This window comes from Cygnus olor, chromosome 6, assembly GCF_009769625.2.
Source record: "Cygnus olor isolate bCygOlo1 chromosome 6, bCygOlo1.pri.v2, whole genome shotgun sequence".
Taxonomy (NCBI): domain Eukaryota; kingdom Metazoa; phylum Chordata; class Aves; order Anseriformes; family Anatidae; genus Cygnus; species Cygnus olor.
In genome coordinates this window covers 39,741,107-39,756,426 of record NC_049174.1, presented here as the reverse complement: position 1 = coordinate 39,756,426, position 15,320 = coordinate 39,741,107, and the positions used below count along the sequence as shown (strand labels likewise).

General features: G+C 37.8%; 1 protein-coding gene across 1 annotated transcript in view; it reads right to left on the bottom strand.

Annotated features, from left to right (window-relative positions):
* Positions 1 to 1,728: 1,728 nt before the first annotated feature.
* The window catches only part of GPD2 (glycerol-3-phosphate dehydrogenase 2), a 56,469-nt gene continuing 42,877 nt past the window's right edge, over positions 1,729 to 15,320 (bottom strand). Inside the window, 11 exon segments of the mRNA XM_040562547.1 lie at positions 1,729 to 1,853; positions 4,970 to 5,008; positions 5,011 to 5,071; positions 5,188 to 5,266; positions 5,361 to 5,472; positions 6,914 to 7,070; positions 7,340 to 7,471; positions 8,057 to 8,152; positions 8,154 to 8,233; positions 8,474 to 8,608; positions 11,005 to 11,198. Coding sequence (XP_040418481.1) covers positions 1,729 to 1,853; positions 4,970 to 5,008; positions 5,011 to 5,071; positions 5,188 to 5,266; positions 5,361 to 5,472; positions 6,914 to 7,070; positions 7,340 to 7,471; positions 8,057 to 8,152; positions 8,154 to 8,233; positions 8,474 to 8,608; positions 11,005 to 11,198 — 1,210 coding nt within the window.

Sequence of the window (15,320 nt, the reverse complement as noted above, 5' to 3'; positions counted from 1 at the left end):
CAAACCCCTTCATTCATAAAAATGTTTCTTATATTGTCAAATGTGCTAACTTGTCATTCACATAGACTGTGCCTAACTTGTACAGGACTCAAAGCAAGAAAAGTCAGAACCCCTTAACAATATCTGCATTTTCAGGCAGCTGAAATTTCAGTTAAATTTAATTTAACATGCAAAAAAAATCAGTTAAAGGCATTTTACCCAATATTTCCAGAAATAAACCTGGAGAGATTTTACCAATTGCTTGGACTAAAACAAATATACTAATTTACAGAATTTCATATGAGGCTTGCCCTCACTTTTTTTTTTTTAAAGGTTTCAAAAACACTTGACTTTTTGAAAAATTATTTTATTAAAAGGACTCTGCCTCTACAGCCACAAACATCTGTGCTTATTATACTATACTAATATTCCTCAGCCTCTCCATTTCATTTAGGTAATCATTTTCCCTTTTAAATACAGAAATAATCTTTGCTGTGTTATTGTGCTGATGTTTTTCATTAGTAAAAGTGGTGACAGCGGTTCAAATATCAGATTTTACATAAGCAGAAATTCTGACCCCTTAGAACTGAGGTTTTTGAGTTGTGAACTAGTATTTATACTCAAATATAACAGAATAAGTTGATCAATAAACCACTCGTGTTTTTCCTTCCTTGTTCTACATCAGGCAAGAATCTTCCATTTGATTTTGAATTTAGTCAACCTAGCAGAAAGGCAAACAGCCAGTTGCAACGCTGTTGAAAACAGATCAAGTGAGTGGTCCTAATTTTTTTATTTTTCTTAATCTTTACATTAATCTGCTGAAAAATAGCCCTTTCACTTTTGCAGAAAATTTAGTGGAATGCAAAACAAGTTTTGCTGTTTCACTTTGAATTTTTAAATAAAGACTTACATTATCAAAACTGCCATATTCTACATAGGACCAGTGTTTGTCCCAAACTGGAAACAGTACAAAACACTTTACAGCATAAAATGCCACCTACTAGACAATGCTATTTATTAAAGGAAGCTTATTCTTATTAAGGTGGGAGAAAGGAAAGCCATCCTCTAGTGTTAACTGAATTATTAGTTTGGATGATCAACTGAGATGTGTTGTAGTTTTCCAGCTTCATACCGCTGACACTTGTGTCTGGCTAAGTATAGATACCACAGAAATAACAAAACACTCAAAAAGAGCAAAACCTACCATCAATGGAAGGTAGTATAAATAATCCTGACAGTTCTTTACTGAATTGTTCTGTTCCTTTTGTGATACTGTCCCAAAGCCAGAACATCAGCTTTCCCTCTACTGATCTTTGCTGAAGTGGACAGCCCTGCAGCTTTTAAGTACTAAAAGCATATTTGCAAGTCTCAACGTAATGCTTTCTTTAAAGGCAGGATTCACTTTTTCTTTAAAGGTAAAGGTGATATAGAAGTTAATGAACAAGGCAGCATGTGCACGTGTTTGTGTGCACCCAGATCTTTCTAGACTGCATTCCAAGTTCTTGTTAATAAACTTCTATGTTCTAAAGCATACCCAATCCAAGAGGCCACATGTTGGAGTGTTAAGAGCTGAAGAGAAAATCATTAGTAAAACAAGTGCACCAGTGTATTTTTGTAAATGCTACACCAACGGACAAATACCAGTCACCTTGAACAAGCAAGGACACTCAAAAGCACTGGAATGTTTTCAGCAGAGATGCAGCCACGCATACCCGTTAGCCGCGGCCGCGAGCAGAGGCTGTGTTCGAGCTACAGCCCTCCACCGCTGCGGTCCACTGGGATCACCACTCTCTGACCCAAGTTCTCTTCGGCAGTCTTCATGAGGACAGCCGCCGGCTTCCAGACACATGGCCCTTCATGAATGGCACTCATGACTGCAAAGAAACACGGAAAGAACCCTGTTAGCTTATTTGCCACGACAAAGAACAGAGGCAGATGGTACAGCTCAATCCGTGCTACCAACTCCTCCAGCACGAGATGTACAAACATTGCGGGTTGTCCTGCCCCTTGGGCACCAGCACAGCTCCGTGTAAACCATGGCTGAGCTGATTAGTTTGTCCAAGAGCCAGTGGCAAGTGTTAATGTAGATACAAAACTGATTCTTCCACATATAAGCAGAACTGCTGCATAGTTTCAAAGACTCCCCTCAAAGCTCAGCTGGTATTTCTGGAAAATGTAAATCAGGTTTGGCCAGGTGTGAGTGGCAACAGAAAAATCAGATGTGATCCAATTCGAAGTAATAGCGCAGGTATCCATTAACACCATTTTTTTTTTTCAGTGGCATTAAAAAAGTAGGATAACCCAACTATTTCACAGATTCTTCCCCCCACTTTTTTTTTTTTGTTTTTTTAAATCTGATGGAAACTTACAGAAGAACACAATTCCTGATCTGCTACTGACCCTGGACTATACCCTTTCACTCACATGCTCTTCTTTGTAGAGACAGTGTACTTGACTTGCACAGTTCTTTCAAAATCCAAATTTTATAGACTTTTAAAACTAATTTGCCTTTAAGTCCTTGAAACTGGACTCAGCTCTACCTTACCGAACACACACTAGTGCTAAGATTTTAGTTAATTCTTTTTTTATCCCCCTGGATAAAGTGAGCATTAGACTTGAAATTACATGCAGTCAGCTTGTCAAAGACTACTGCGGAAAGCAATTGGCACTTTACAAAATGCATACTTCGTACTCCCGTTGAGGGCTTGGAATACTTTCATATTTCTTCCCTTCTATAGGAAAGTACTATATCTGCACCTGGACCTATGTAAAAGTGGTATTAACACTGTCAAAACAGGAATGATTACCCAGGAGGGGAAGATGCAGCCAGGCCGGAAAACCAAAAATTTTGGTATGCCTTCAGAAAAGCAATCGTGCTGTAAGACAGCTCCCTGTGCACCCTCACCCCTGCTACAGCTCTGCCTCACTGCCACAGGGGGAATGCCCAGCATGCACTGCCTGGGGAAACAGGTGGGTAACGACGGTAAAGAGATAAACAGATGCGAGCAGAAGAAAAATCATGCTAAAATTGTAAAATCGGAATGACCTGTTAATGTCGGACACTGATCAATTCGGCCTGCTTTGCGGTTTATGAACCCCTTCAAGCAGTGGTGGCTGCTGAGAGCGGTTCCCCACGACAGCATTCGAGACACGCTGGCAGTCTGCAGCTGGGCAAAGGAAGCCACTGGCATTGCTCTACTCGCCACTTGGAAAGCAACGCGCCACCCCGGTACAACGTGTTCCTATACTCTAATATGAACGTCCACAAATATTGCACACTGCTTTCCACAAGCATTCTGGCAGTACAACGTAATTACCTGAAAGTTTTCGGAGAGCAAACACAAAAGTATTGGGAGCTGACTTAACAGGACCCGTTAAAAAATTAAACAAACATTTAGGTATTTTGCTCCTTCCATGGCAACCTCCTGTAACGTTGTCCACCGCACGTCCTAGCTCACCCCCTGCGCTCAGCAGCTCCCTGCGTGGTGCTCCCTACCCCTGCAGGAAGGGAGCGCATGGGCACAAGTGACCCTTACTGGCGGCGCCAGTCATCAACTTTAAATACATAGATTACACTATAAAATGTTTAGGAACATTTTCTTCTCAAAGAGAAGCCGGTAGCCAAATATTGCACAATTTAAAAAAGTAACTTTGAAACTACAACAAAAACAGTGACTTGTCATTTGGATTTTAGAGGTATGACGACTTTGGATAGGCAACCCTATGAGACCATGTTATCAGAGTAAAGCAAAAAAACAAAGCCACCACAGACAAATCCACAGCAGACATTAATTGCTGGTTGCTTTGACTTAACCACATGTATCCAAAACTAACCAAATTATAGCTTAACAGTCATTACAGTCAATGGTGTAGGTTTTTTCCCCACCCTAATTGTAAGTTTTCTTATGCACAGCGATATAAGAGGGATACCTTCTCAACAGGGAGACAATCAGCTATGATTTCTTTATATTTACAATAAGATGGTTCTGGGATCTCTCTCTCTCTCTCTAAAAATATATATATATATATTTTTCCATTTTTTAAAAATACATTTCAGTTACCTAGCTGAATTGCTGCATTTAAGTAAATAAACAGTCTTTTTTTCTAATGCTGGACACAACCTGTGAAAATTTTCGGCATTTAGATTCAACAATGCTCGTCTTATCTACCGCTCATCTCAAGAGAGACAATTACCATTTCCTTTGCCTTGATCTTGTTGTTTAACTTGACACAGTGAAGAAAGGGCTGACATTGACCAAAATCCCAGCATTAATTTATCCTCATGTTCGGCATTCATCATTGCCACCATGTAGGAAAGACATGCAGTCACTTGAAATACCACACCAAGAAAAACTCCACAAAAACAAAGCTAAACTGGCATCCTGCATATGCTAGAGGAGCTGGATGAACCAACATTTCAGTAGCACCTTTAATTTTCTTATTTTAAATCCCTGCAAAAAGCAGATGTACAGGTTGTCAATGTAATATCTTTCATACAAAGGAAGGTATTGTTTTTTATCAATCCAGGAGCTGAAATGGAATAATATGGACTGGATGTACTTTAACCCACAAACACATCTTAGTATTTTCTAAGCTATTTGAATACTTTAATCACTCTAACAGGCTTAGCTAAACGTCAGTGTGCATAACCAAAACATCCCTTCTGATAGACAACTGTCTTACTTTCAATGTACTTAAATATCATTTTTGTATTAAAAACAAAAATCAGATCTATATTGTGGTATACTTTTGAAAACTGGACCTGTTCTTTGGGTCTAATTGTTTCTGCACAGGAATAAAATACAAGGATTTTAAAGTTGCCTGAAAATGGCTGTGTGTCACTTTTGTCTTGCAATCTGGCAAACGGCATCAACACTACCATGTTACCCAAGCATCACTTACCTCCTCTCCAATCCAGCTCTTCAGAACAGAGGGGAAAAATACCTATGCCTTTGTTTGTTAAACCTACAACTTTTTTCAAAAAAAATACCTACCTGCAAAAACTCAATGAGCTCAACCTGTCCATTTTGTTCAGGTCTACTTCATTTAGAATATCATGAAGTGTTTTTTCATCAATTTGCACACTGATGCTCTAGTCAACAAAAAAACACAGAAGTGTCAATTGCATTGCTCAGTATGACATATGCCACACTGCAACATAAGTAAGAGGCTTAAGAAGGAAACCAAAAGAACACAAGGAAACTTTACCTCCAAGACACGCTGCACATCCAGTATAGTAATAAAACCTTTCTTGTCCTTGTCAAACATATGGAATCGCTTCTTGTACCTGCAAGATAAGGATTATCAGTGGGGAAAACTATGTTTAATGGTATTAACTCCTAGCAACTAGTGAGTTCCTAGGGAACTCTTATTTTACTTACCTTTCAATATCTGAAGGCACTAGAGTGATTTCAGAGCTGTCTGTCATTGATCTGATTTTACTTTGTAGCCCATTCATAATACAGAAATTTTTAGCAGCTTCAAGTTCTTCCTATGACAAATAGGGAAAAAACTGTCTTTATATCTGAGGAATAATAAGTTCCTACACAGTTATTTTTTTAACTTAGTACTTTATTTGTTCTTTCCACGTAACAAGAGTTTACCTAAGGTCTAACAATTAAGCAGATGGTAGCTAAGAAGTATTAAAGAAGTTCATCTTGTCACCTTTTAGTCTTCAAGAAGTATCAAGCCTAATAAAGGCTTCTAATTACTGTGTAAATGCTTTTAGGATCATAGCATGCCTTCAGTCACATATGGAGTACCTATTTAATTCATTAAGAACGGTACTTGCAGATGAGGCCAACAAAATGCCATTAACACAGTTGATATCACAATATTTCACTTATCTTTCAAAAATCACGAGTCTCAACATGAGGCATGTTCTTTGTTTTAAACCGTTTTCATGGTAATAAAATTTATCTGTTACCTGAGAGTTCCATGCAAGGCCTTCTGTAGCCAGTTTTAAAAATAATTATATCTCATACATATGAAGTACTGTAGAGCATGGTTCTTTTCTACAGCTATGGGTACACCAAACACTGTTTTAAGATAACAATACAAGCATCTGCCACAAAGCATCAACATAAAAAGCCACAGCACAGATTACAAACAAATGTAAGCATACTGAGTAATGGCTGCAGTAACAGTGAAAGACTCCTAGGCACACGAATATAAGCTGCTTCATCTAGTAGAGACTTGAAGAAAGTCTAGTATAGTTTAGCTGGTCTCCTAATCTTACATACTTCAATATAAACAAGTAAGTTACCCTTCAGCCCCAAACCAACAGGAGACAGATTTTGATGGTTTGTGGAATTCTAAGTAGGGATGTAGGGTGCAACTCAATGCATGCATATCAGGTGCCTTCATTTAAGGTACGACATCTGAACTAAGCTCATTAACTACAGAGCAGGCACACAAAGGCTATCTCAAATAGACAACCACGTTATCAGCATGGCAAGTAAATGAGATGAGTTGGTCCCACAGTATGTTCAAGCACTGAAACACTAGGGCAAAGGAAGCAAACAGTGGCCTCAAAATAATTTAGGCCAAAGAACGGTAGCAAACTCAGTATCATCACTTTTCAAAAGACACAGCAGACAAAAAGGAGTGATACGGATTGCAAAATTCTCTAAGATGGGCCTGTTGAGAAGTGTCACTCACAGTATTTCAACATGAATAGGATTGTAACACCAAGATGTTTCATTTTTAGAAAAAACAACAGGATACAGATCTTCACTTTCTCTCCACCCCTTGGCCAATACCAATTCATTTCACAGCTATTTTTATAAAGACTTTAAAATGAAATACACCAAGTGAATCATTCTCTCAGGAAGAAAGCATCATTGAAGTTCTCTATTCAACTAATTTAGACTGTCAACATGGAAACCACTGAAGAAAAAAATAAGACTTTTAGATGAAAAAGGCCCTTTGTACCTTTTTTTCTGTTCAGTCCAGTTAAGTTCTTTGCCCATTATATCTACAATTCTTGGTAGAGCTTCCTCAGCAGCCTGGACATTCAGGAAGGCCAAGCGAGTCCGTCGGGAAACCATATCCACAGCAGTGCGGGCATATTCTTTTACACCATAGATGACCTAAAATAGTAAGACAAGGGGGAAAAAACACAGATGAGCATATATTAAATATAAATATATAACGTAATATGCAATCTATTTAATATATTTAATCATATATATATAAAATCAAATTAAGCATACTCAGGGGAAGTGAAGAAAATGAAAACAAAATCTGGACCTTAAGGAAAGGACTTATGAAGGTGCTTTCAGAGTGAGATGGACCTGTAGGAGAACCTGCTTGTGTCCCAAGAAAGCACTCAGAGTATTAGGTAGTTTTTCCTACATACCTCAGCTTCAATATAAGGAAATTCAGACACAAGGCGTTTTCCAACAATAGGCCATCTCTTTCCTGTAACTTGGGCTATTTTGGCTACCTCAAAAGCCTTGTCACCATACGTAGAAGCTAGATGCTGAGCCACCTGTGGAGTTGAAAAATTCATTATGCTTTTGAAAGCACAAATATATGCATTTTTTCTTGTCAATTCTCTCATCACTAATAACAAAGAGTGTTAGATTTTGATCATGTGGGAGGAAACAGCCCATGCAATCAATGGGTAAAGCCAGCATTAATACTACTACATAGGTATCAATATAAATGACTAGCAATACTTCAACACTTTTGCTACAATCTGACCGCATGTAAAGTATAGATTTTATTGGGCTTAAGGAAGATAAACACTAGTGTGTAATAATAGTTTAAAGCAGAATAAAGTGAAGATTAAGAGGAAGGGAAAGAAAAATGGTGTTTGACAGTTTAAGAGAAAAGACGAGCAATTAGTAGGTGGGTTTTTGTATGTGTGTGGTGGTTTTATTTATTTTTTTTATTGCTTTAAAAAACTATCCTTGTCCTAGGCAGATGAAAAGCTCTTATTGGTTTTAAGAGACTTAAGACACACAGTACACACTACGACACATAGTACACACTGTGCAGGTGTTGTGTTTAGTGAAAAGACAAAACCCTCTAACACAGAAGTATCAGAGCATAAACAATAACAAGGACTCACCTCACTTTCGAGCCCGTAGTCCTGTACCAACCTAATGTAGAGAGTGGGACTCCAGTCCTCAGCCCCTTGTAGCTGCAGCCCAATAGTCCTTACTGGAACCTGCATTCAGATCATGTGCCTGAATAGCAGCATCAATGGTATCCTGTGCCATGGCACGGTAGGTTGTCCACTTCCCACCTATAATCACACATTTGCTTCTTTATTTAGGGAAAGCAAAGGAAACCATGAAGTTGGAATGTACGACACATTTGCATACCACATTATTCTTACCAGACTCATTCTAACAAGCGAGTCACACTGCCACAGATAGATCACTACCTAATTGTAGGAATGCAAAGGATTACCCTGCTGGAACAGAATTTTGAATAAAATACAGTGGGGAAGCCCAAAGCCATACTTGAAATGATCTTCAAGTACCTGCTATTGTGACAAGGCCACTGTCACTAACAGTAACAACGTGATTCCGGGATATCGACTGAGTGTCTTTGGAGTTGGGGTCTGTGACCAGAGGACGAATGCCACTCCACGCTGCCAACACGTCTCCTCTTCTCACTGTCCAGAGGAAAGATCAGCCAAAAGTCAGTCATGAACAGATTTGTATTGCTTTCCTAAGGACAGCACCAATCTGTATCAACACCATTATCAGACTCTAATCAAAGTCAGAGAGAGGTTTATTTTTCACGCTGATTAAAAATTCACCCAAACAGGGAAATTCTGGGAACTGATCAGCCAAGACATTCAACTGTCAGATTCTCCCATCAGCTCACCATACCAAACCCAACCCAGTCTAACCCCACCTTATCACCACATCTTGTCCTTGCTTTTGCTAACAGCATAGTCCTTACGTTGCATTTTAGAAACCAAAATAAAGTTCATTCCACATGGGCATAACACTTGCTTTTAGGACTTTAAAGCTTTTTCTACAGCATATAAGTTATTTTGCCAGATTTTCCTCTTGATAGGTGATCTTTTATTCAGAGCCTCTGTCAGAAGTCCAATTGCACATATGCACCTGGTAGGCTATAGCACGTCCCCTAAGCTTCTGCCTCACCCAGACCTTTGACATTTGCTACTGCACAGCAACCCCAAATGGCCCAGCTAACTTGCCACAAACCATCTAGAAGCCCTTGCTGTCCTCTCTCAGCCACCTCTTCCAGTCCTACCTTCCCAACCTTAACATTGTCTCAGATGTACCTTCACTCTTCACAAGCAACCTGACTAAACGGCCATTTACAGCCTGCCCTTCTCAATCATATCCCTCTGCTTCCTGCCAGTTACACGTTACAATCCCTAAAGCCAAACCTGACTTCTCAGAGAACTTGGAGGAACAAAACCTGAAGGCAACAAGTGGTTAAAAAGAGTACTTAACAGTTTCAGGAAAATGATCTAGCCTCTGAAAGTAACTTTTTAAAAAAATATACGTATATATAAAAATAAAAGCATAGAACCAATAATTTAATGGAATTAGTTTTGTTGCTTATCAAATTTACAATGTAAAAAATTGAACAATTTACTTTATATTGAAGCTCCAGAACATTTTTGAAAGAAGCTTTCATATAACTGATAATTAAATAATAAAAAATAAAAAAATCAGTAACAGGGTGTAAAAATATCCCCCAAAGAACACAAAATAGATTTCAGAAATCAATGGTGCTCTGCCAGCATGTTTAACCTGCCAAAATGAAGTGTTAATCACAGAAATAAGATACCATATTACATTTATAAACTAATGAAACTAGAAAAAGCAGCATGCATGACACTATAATTAAACAGTTGGAACACATCCAAGCCTGTGTAAGTTGATAACCCTGGCACTGTCTCTGGCAGCAAAAAGGCAGGTCTGCAGTGAGTTGATACGGCCAGCACAGTTGTTAATTCAATAACAGGCAATCTATAAACACTGCTAATTGCATATGTGAAAAAACAGCATGCACCTAGGTAGGTTTCATTCAAAAAAATAAACACTTTATAATGCACTTCTGTAAAATATCTTGCAAAATTTCTGCCTTATTCAGTCTTAATGTTACCAGCTACCTGTCTGGCCTACCACTCTTACACCTACTTCTGCTTAAGAAACCTAAAGGTACATTTCCTGAAGACCGTTTTTGTGAATTTTGTAAAGTACAGAGCCATCAAATATCCATTTCAGGAATCATGTACTCTAACATTTCCAATTGCTGGATAGCAAATTTCCTAAATCTAAGATATTGCAGTATTCCTAAAAAAGTGTTTTTCAGTGCTGCTATTACAGCAGGGATACAGGAGCACAAATGCTTTCACAGAACTGTTATAGAAAGTCTCACTACAAAGTAAAGAAGCCTCTCACCTTTAAACAAGCACTCTGCATCCAAATGAACCAGCATCTTACAACGAACATGCTCTCAGCTCAGCTACTGAGGTGAGCCACCATCACCAACTGAATTTTTTAAAAATTCCCATTTCTGCCCATTATACTTCCCCCTCCAACTGAAAAACTATTAGATATTTATCATGTCATTAAGAGCAATTAAGAAAAGATGCCTACAAAATGGAGACAAAGACAAAGACACAAGACAAAGTCAGAACAACTTTTCTTTCAAGAAAAGCATATTAATTCAATGCACTCGTATTGATGTATGACTGAACTGACCCACATCAACAGAACTTTGCATCTGCCACACAAAAAGGCCAGAATGACTTGACTACACAGCTGGACAGCTACTGCCAGTTAGATGAAAGGTATGTGAAATCTGAATGTTCAGATAGACTGTTTTCTATTTAAATAGTCCAAGAAGAGCAAGTGTATCTGGAAAAGCCTCATTGATAGCTCTGAAACAGATCAAGATGACACTTAAGTCCCACCACAGCTAGATGCACAAGAACCAAAGCTTTAGACAGACAGCACTGACTCAAACTGAAATACTGCAGATCCATCCCTCCCACTGAAAACCCAGAACTCAAAGCCCTACCTTCAACATCAACACTAAGGTAGTTGCGCACTTCATTCAAAATAAAGTTTATATCTTCTTCTGTTGGTATGGGGTGGGGCGTAACATCAGTTGGGCTGTCCGTGGTCCCCGCAATAGTCATCTTCTCCCATGGCAGGAAGAAAATCACTCTACCGTCACTTGTGGCTGGGTCAAGCAGACCCATGTTATCAGGGCTGAAATAGAGAAGGGACATGATTCAGAACAAATCCGGCGTCACCAGAGATCTGTTCTTGCACACCTTTAAGTATTAGAACATTATCTTTGCTCTTGGATCAAAAGATTAAAAAAGCAAATCAGATCACGTATGTCACTGTGACCCAACTTTAAGAGAGAATCCCAGAAGACGTGAGAAATAAAGGCCCTTTAATGTGATCACTGGAATCTGATTTCCTAAGGCAATTAGCAGGCCACATCCTTAGAGCAATCAGTCCTTCGGCATCTCCCATATGCAATCATTCTTGAAAATCTTGCTACTCCACCTTCAAATACAAGGATTTGGAAACTTCAAAACAGCATTCACTTGAAACTCATATTATGGAATGAATAACTACTTTTAAAATAAGTAATAAAAAAAGGAAACAACATATAACACCACAGAGGAAAGCTAAGGCTGAAACAGTGCATGCATTAAAATGGAAGAAGAACAGAACTCTGGCTCTGTTTCAATGGGTCTAAGTATGCAACAAGAAAAGTTTAAGACCAAATATTAGTAACCCAATTTACTGATTAATTTTTGTCACCTATTTATGGAGAAGGCAAAACATACAAAAACCCCAACGATTTTTATAACCTGTATCTGCAACGAAGGTTGGTGTAGGAGGGCAACATTAGTAAAAAGAAGTCATAAGTATTACAAGTACATTAAAACAGTAAACTTACGATTCTACATTCTGAGTTTACCAACCAGGAACTGAAGCCGAGACTCACAAGGGATTCAGAGCAAGAAATACATTCCAAATACTTCCAGCTCTAGCTCTCACTATAGCATTCCTGAAGTCTGAAGTAGGAACCATGGTTGGAGTGGAAAAAAGGCAAAAGATACCACCTCCGTAATGACTAATTGGATGGTAGTATTCAGAGATTTTTCACTCATTTGCACCAATGCTACAGAACAGTTCAGTAAAATGAAAGACAACAGTTCTTTGTGCAGAAAATTAACTTATGTATCAATGTTTTCTGGTATAACAAGAAATCCACATGTATGAAGAAAGTCATCTTCATCACTTATATAACACTGCTTATATTTCAGGAAACAAAAGGTATCTATGAACGCTTCAAAAGTAGTTTCTATATAGGAGAATATTCAAGCTGCCCTTTTTTCTATTTGTTTTTGTTTAAAGGAAAGATGCTGATTTTGATTCCAGGTGCTGGAAGTCCTCGGAAAAACATCTGCAGTTTTAGCAATCTTCAGGTTTTGCACCTACTCCTGATAGTGGAAGGATGATATAGGAAGCATATCTAAGTGACAAGGACTGCCAGTGGGGAATAATTCAATGGACTCAATAACTACTAACACAATAAGCTGAAGGTAGACAGAGACCCAGTTGGATATGAATTACCTATTTAAGAGAGCTACAAGCTGAATCATTGAATATTTCATTTTTAGGAAATCTAAACTGATTACTGAAGGTAAGTTTTCAATATCTGGAAAGGCTAGAAGAAGCTGAAAATTTCATATATAGCATGTATATTAGAACATTTTTTAGATGATATTTATAGACAGCTTAGGCATACAGTTGGAAAAGTACAATTTAATAGGGGAAGTCAACACAGATTTGTGAAAGGTAAATCACGTCAGACAAATGATTACTTTTTAAAATGAAAAAGCTATTGATTTAGAGACAGGAAGCTAGAGGTTTAATATACAGTATCAGAATATTCAGATAGCTTCAGACATTTTCAAAAGTATGATTTTTTTTAATATGATTTAAGTAAGAACCATGAAAGAGAAACAAGTAAAGACTTAAAAATAAGTTTCACCATAACACCTATGGACTGAAGTATTTACAATTGGGTAACACAGCAAACGATGAGAAAGGGTGAAGCAGTCTTTCATACGCCAATTCATTTACTGATCTAATGGCTACCAGCTATCCTGGTAAGATCTCTCAGTCTCCCTTTGCTACGTGTATTCCATCTTATATAAATAACTGATGAGCCACCAGAAAAAGATTCCACAAACTGCCTGTTCCACAATCATGCTGCTGTATACCAGGAATACTTCTGAAACTACACATTTTTACACTCTTACAGTTATGGAATTGATGCGACCGTGTGGTACAAGCTATAACAACATCACCTACTGTAACATTTCTCTAGCACTCTTTAAAGAGCGCTGAGATTACTAATATTATGACTGTAAACTCTAAGATGAAATAGAGAGCACTACCTTTATATAGCGCAATAGTGGCAAATAGACACTGCCTAGGAGTATAATGCAGGTAATGCAGGCAGATCCGAAGCATCTCTTACAGCAGACCAAGCATCAAAATACTCAGCCCTTTGTGAACAATGATACAGCAATAGTAATAGTTAAAGAGTTGATTTAAAACAATTGAAGGAGTTTGGAGCATGACTACTTTATATAAGCTTCATTTTCAAAAAGAACAACAGTTTTATTGGACAATATGCAGAGTACATGACAAATGAAGAAATCTTGAGAAGAGATTATTAAAGTACACTTCAGTATAAGAATGTAAGAGACTACTAGATTAGTTAAAACTACTTAAATGAAGGACAAAGTTGAACTTTTGAGCTTGAAGTCAGTAAGCAATTCTGGATGGTAGAATATGGCATTTTAAAAGAGCAGAACAGAAGCATGAAAGATTTCTAGTGGAAGTATTTGACAAAGACACCACAAATCTAATTAAATAGAAAACAGGTGAATTTCAATAAAGTAGATCCAAAGTTTAGTAGACAAATTTATTTGGAACCTAAAATGTGAAGCAGATAATTTAAGAAAGACTGAAAATACCTGAAACTTGTTGGGTGAGAGGGAATACTGCATACATAGACCTCCTGCCCTACATGTGCCAATCTAAACAAAAGTAGCCAGAATCCTCTTTCATTTTGGCAGATAAAACACTTAAACAGTGAGTGAAAAAGTTGTTGCAGCTACTAGAATAGATGTGTACACTAAAACAATGAGAAGAATACTGGGACTATTGATAAAGATCAAATGAGCAGGAATCCCATAGGAGGTTAATGCATTAATGTTAGCACTAATTTTACAAAATCTTACCTGTGTTTAGATATAAAAAACTGTTATATAATTTGTGCAAGTTCAGGACAAAATTCTATAATACATTTATGACAAAGGCAAGCATGAATATAGACGTGATACAAATGAGATTAAATACCTTGAGTATCTTCTATTTAGTATTAATCCAAGGAACTGTACTAAGCTACCTCACTTAAAGGAAGTTCTGTACAGTTTTGTTTCATCAGCTGTACTGCGGAGGCAGTTATGTGGGCAGATACTATTTTACAAGAAAAGTAATGCCCACATGCTGCCATACACAGGGGAACAAGGAGAACAAGAATTCTCTACATTACTAATTACAATTATCAGGTAATTACAAAATACATAAATTAGAGCTCTCATGCATACCAAGCAATCTTTGACTTTGAACCTACAAAGTGATTCAAAGTTTAAAAACTGACTTTGTGGCCCTACACTAAAAGCATATAATTGTACATGTGCTTGTCATAGTATTTGAAGAAGCTAGGATTACAAGCTGTTTATTGTCACTGCTAGTGCTTTAAAGCAACCATCAGGTCATTTCCTGGTTTTCATGTGCAAAGACAAAAAAGACTGCAAGAATAATTATATGCACGGCCAAAAATGCCTCAATTTTATAGTATATTGTTGTGTCCTATTGGTACAGCTTAGGCAACAATATTTTGTACACTGGAAATCTAATTCGATATTCACAGAGGAGGGCAATGATCATATGGAAGGCATCATTTTAAGTGCACTGTATCAACATAATTGGTGCAAGTCTAAGTGTAAGTTTCCAATAGGATACTAACGACTTCAGGAACCAAAGGTATTATTTGAGCTTCAACTGAAAAGGCTTGTGTGGCACTGAGTGCCACAGGAACCTCTTCTGTAACAGTGTCAGTGGAGGAATATAGGTCCTTTTCACCAAAACATCTGTGGGAGGGCAGGCACCCGTGTACAGTTTAATGTTACTTTGTACTACACACTATACTGCATACATGCTGCATTCTTATTTACTATGAGTGGAGTCGATATAGACTAATACCGGTGGCAGAGTGTAACAGCAGATGTA